This window comes from Cryptomeria japonica, chromosome 6, assembly GCF_030272615.1.
Source record: "Cryptomeria japonica chromosome 6, Sugi_1.0, whole genome shotgun sequence".
Lineage (NCBI taxonomy): Eukaryota > Viridiplantae > Streptophyta > Pinopsida > Cupressales > Cupressaceae > Cryptomeria > Cryptomeria japonica.
The window spans coordinates 203488900-203492429 of record NC_081410.1 but is presented as its reverse complement, the minus strand read 5'-3'; the positions used below and the strand labels follow the sequence as shown (position 1 = coordinate 203492429).

The 3530-nt window shown below is 33.2% G+C and overlaps 1 protein-coding gene across 1 annotated transcript; it reads left to right on the top strand.

Moving 5' to 3' along the window:
* Nucleotides 1-1384: 1384 nt before the first annotated feature.
* On the top strand, nucleotides 1385-2496 carry LOC131069815 (histidine-containing phosphotransfer protein 1-like). Its single transcript, XM_058005377.2, has 6 exons — nucleotides 1385-1444; nucleotides 1600-1730; nucleotides 1889-1957; nucleotides 2062-2133; nucleotides 2283-2355; nucleotides 2443-2496. The coding sequence occupies exons 1-6, from the start codon at nucleotides 1385-1387 to the stop codon at nucleotides 2494-2496; spliced, it is 459 nt and encodes a 152-aa protein (XP_057861360.2).
* The last annotated feature ends 1034 nt before the right edge of the window (nucleotides 2497-3530 follow it).

The following is a 3530-nucleotide window of genomic DNA, read 5'->3' as shown; positions in this document are numbered from 1 at the left end:
TTACACTAATCATATTTCCCGAGTTGGCCTAGTAGTGGAGAACTTGTGCTCTTGAATGAGAGGTCACAAGTTCAACCCCAAGGGGGTTAAGGTATGTATGCCTAATTTGTAGCACAATTAGGTGGCTCCTGCAAGGAGCTCGACATCGTGCACCTATTTCCATATATTTCATGTTCCCTATTTCAATATAATTACGTTACCCTTTTGGTTCATTTTTAGGCAATGTGAGATCAACCTAGTTCAATTTTGAAAAATACATGCATGACCCCAAAATTTAAATATTCAAATTCAAATTCTAAATTTCCAACCACCTTCTACTAGCTATTATAAATTGACTCGGCATACATTTATGTGACATTTTATGTCATAGAATTTAAGAAAATTCCATAAATAACTCATTTATTTATTTAAAAATTAAAAAATGAAAAAAAAAACAACTATAACACACTTTGATTTCTAACTGTATCTAGATGACGGTGCAAAACAGGAAACAATTGATTTATTGGTTGCAGTCCAACGGTGTGTATTCCGTTGTTGGCTTTTGCTAGCAAGATTCCACTTCATAGAATGTGTGCCTGCTTGTGTGTGGGAATTTAGATGGTTAATGTATGGTACATGTCTCAGAAAGTTTTTGCCAAAATTGTGAGATAGGGAACTTGTTCAGTACCGAATAAAAAAGCATGGAAAGAGATAAACTCCTTTATTGATACACAATGCTGAATCTAGGGCTTGTGTCTGCTTAAGATACTGATGGGTTTCCATAAATTGCATTGGGACATGTTTACATACTCACAAAATCAAATATGGAATTAGATTCTTCTTTTTATCTCTAAGAAAAGTTTTATTCTACACATGTCCTGTCTCCTACGATTCGCACATGCATTGATAGATCTTGGATTCGAATGTGACAATCATTTGAAAAAGAATACATTGCAATGGGAATAAATGAATCTTTTTCCTCAAGAATCCCTAATCCTATTTAGTGAAATTAGTCTCATCCGTTTCTGGAATACATCAAGCTTAGATAAATGTCTAGTGAGAATAACTCAATCTAATATCTTCATTTATTTACCTTTAACTTTATATGAAAGGGTATGAGCATCCACCAATCCTTGTGGATTAACAGAAACAAACCACCTGGCATGCAAAAATCCACAGCAGAATCCCAGAGACAAAATCCTTGGTATAGAATAAAAAAATTACTTTTCTGGGTGAGTAATAAAAGTTGCTGAGACCATGTAATGCCTAAGAAAGAGGGTGGCACACTCTATAAATTGTATGCGGAGAACAAAGAATTGATCATGAGCTTTAAGTCCTCAGAAGGAGCTTACTGTCATTACCTTCATAATTTTTCACTTGTTTCTGCTTTTCCTAAAGACTTAAGATGGCTACTGTTGAGTTGCAACAACAGCAAAATAATCTTATCAACTTTCTTTATGAGGAGGTTCAAAATTTTGTTTTCTGTACACATTTTTCAATTGTTCAATCTTTTTAGTTTCTTTTCTTGGCTTGTGTGAGGTTTTGAATACTCATAGTTTGTGACAGTCTTCTACTTTGATAGGAAAGCACAATAAAAAACTTATTTGGGTTGTGTTGTAGGGGTTTCTGGATGAGCAATATGCTCAGCTGGAGCAGCTACAAGATGAAAGCAATCCTCGTTTTGTGGAAGAAGTGCTTTCCTTGTTTTTTGACGACTCTCTCAAATTGCTCCATAATATAGAGACCACACTGTATATTCTTTGATATGCTTCATATTATTTTCGAATAAACTTGAATAATTTTGAGTTAGCTATCAAAACTATCAAGTTCTTGAATGATTTGTTTTGTTTTTAGTAGAGTTGGGGAAGATCTATGATGGCTTATATAATGATTTCATTGTAATATGCAGGAATAAAGAACCGGTGGATTACAGAAAACTGGATGCCCATTTGCATCATTTCAAGGGTAGCAGCTCAAGGCATGCAAATCGCTCGCCATCATTGTTTAATATGTAGTTGTTACCTGAAACATTTTCATTCTGAAATTTAATTAACAATTGTACCATTGTTTTGAAATGAGCAGTGTAGGGGCACAGAGAGTTAAAAACGTATGCATCACATTTCGTGCCTTCTGTCAAGAGAAAAAGAAAAATGGGTACACCCTTTCTCCTTTGGATCTTCAAGTGCTCCCAATAGAAATGATTTCTCAAGTGTTTTATATAAAAAATGTCGTAAAATTTCTCTTGGGTAAAATCTGTTGGTCATTTGTTTTTGTATGTGGTTTCAATTTTCTTTGAAAAACAGGTGCTTGCAGTGTCTGCAACAAGTGAAGCAAGAGTATTATCTTCTAAAGAACAAGCTCGAAGATCTGTTTCAGGCAATTCTAGCTTAAACTTGAACAAAATCTAAAATACTGTAATTATTTTGCAGTCAAGTTCTAAAACGGGCTTTGGGTTAATTGCAGATTGAGCGACAAATTCTGAGAGCCGGTGGGACGATAATCAGCAGCGCATCATAAATAGTTTATGATTCCTGATTGTACAACTTCTTTACATTAAGAAAACGGTGTTTTGTTTCTTTTTGACTTCTGAAACTTTTATCAGAGTCAATGAATGTTCAAGGTTTAAAGGAAGTCTATATTTCCTATTTTACAATTTGTGACTGAGGATTTATAGAAAGTCTCTTTTCTATATACGGACTGCTTTTTCCATAGGAAGTGTCTATTTTCTATATTATGCATGAGCTCCTTTTCAATTTTAGGTTATATTTTGTAATTTGAAAACTTGTTTGGGTCTATAATATAGACTTTCTATCTAATAAAATAACATTTCAACAAAAGCTGAAACATGACATATTTTATGCATTTACTTGTCATTTGCATGTCAAATTGTTTCAAAAATGGATTTTTGTTTACGTACATTTTGATGTCATTGTAGATGCCTCTCTGCATAATAATTGGTTATATTTTTAAAGAATTCAATTATATATATACTATCTTAAATTATAATTAAATTATAAATTTATATTTTTTAAATGGATAAATGTTTTTTACGGGAGCGGTGAGGTCACAAATGGGGAACCATTCCTTGATGGCAAGAACAACAACACCACAACTTAACCATCTCACCATGCCAATACCAACAATTTGTAAATATTTAATGTAAAATAATATAACATTCAGTTTGTTTTATATTATTATATATTAGCAATTGCACTTTTATGTGCAATGGGTATGCCTAAGGAGTGTGGAAGATCAATTAGGAAAAGTTCTGGTCTATTTTGCATATAACTGTTTAGTGTGTAGGATCAATCAGTATAGGCTATTTAAAAATTGATGTTGTGTGTGCATCCAAGGTCTGAATCTAGAAGTGATAGCTTAAAATCAACTATGCATCTTGTTAGAGGGATCCAAACATGAATAAAACAAAATTCTGAATCAAGAAGATAACTAGGTTCTATTACCAACATGATCATGTTATTTTTGCAGTAGGTGGAGAGATATAGGTAGAGAGGGAGGGAGAGGAAAGGAGAGAAATATAGAAGAGAGAGAAG

What these genes read in the sequence shown, in the direction of transcription:
- LOC131069815 (XM_058005377.2), top strand. Translation starts at nt 1,385, where the DNA reads ATGGCTACTGTTGAGTTGCAACAACAGCAAAATAATCTTATCAACTTT. An exon ending in CATAATATAGAGACCACACT is followed by an intron (nt 1,731 to 1,888) that starts GTATATTCTTTG and finishes TGTAATATGCAG; the next exon opens with GAATAAAGAACCGGTGGATT. An exon ending in CAAGAGAAAAAGAAAAATGG is followed by an intron (nt 2,134 to 2,282) that starts GTACACCCTTTC and finishes TTTGAAAAACAG; the next exon opens with GTGCTTGCAGTGTCTGCAAC.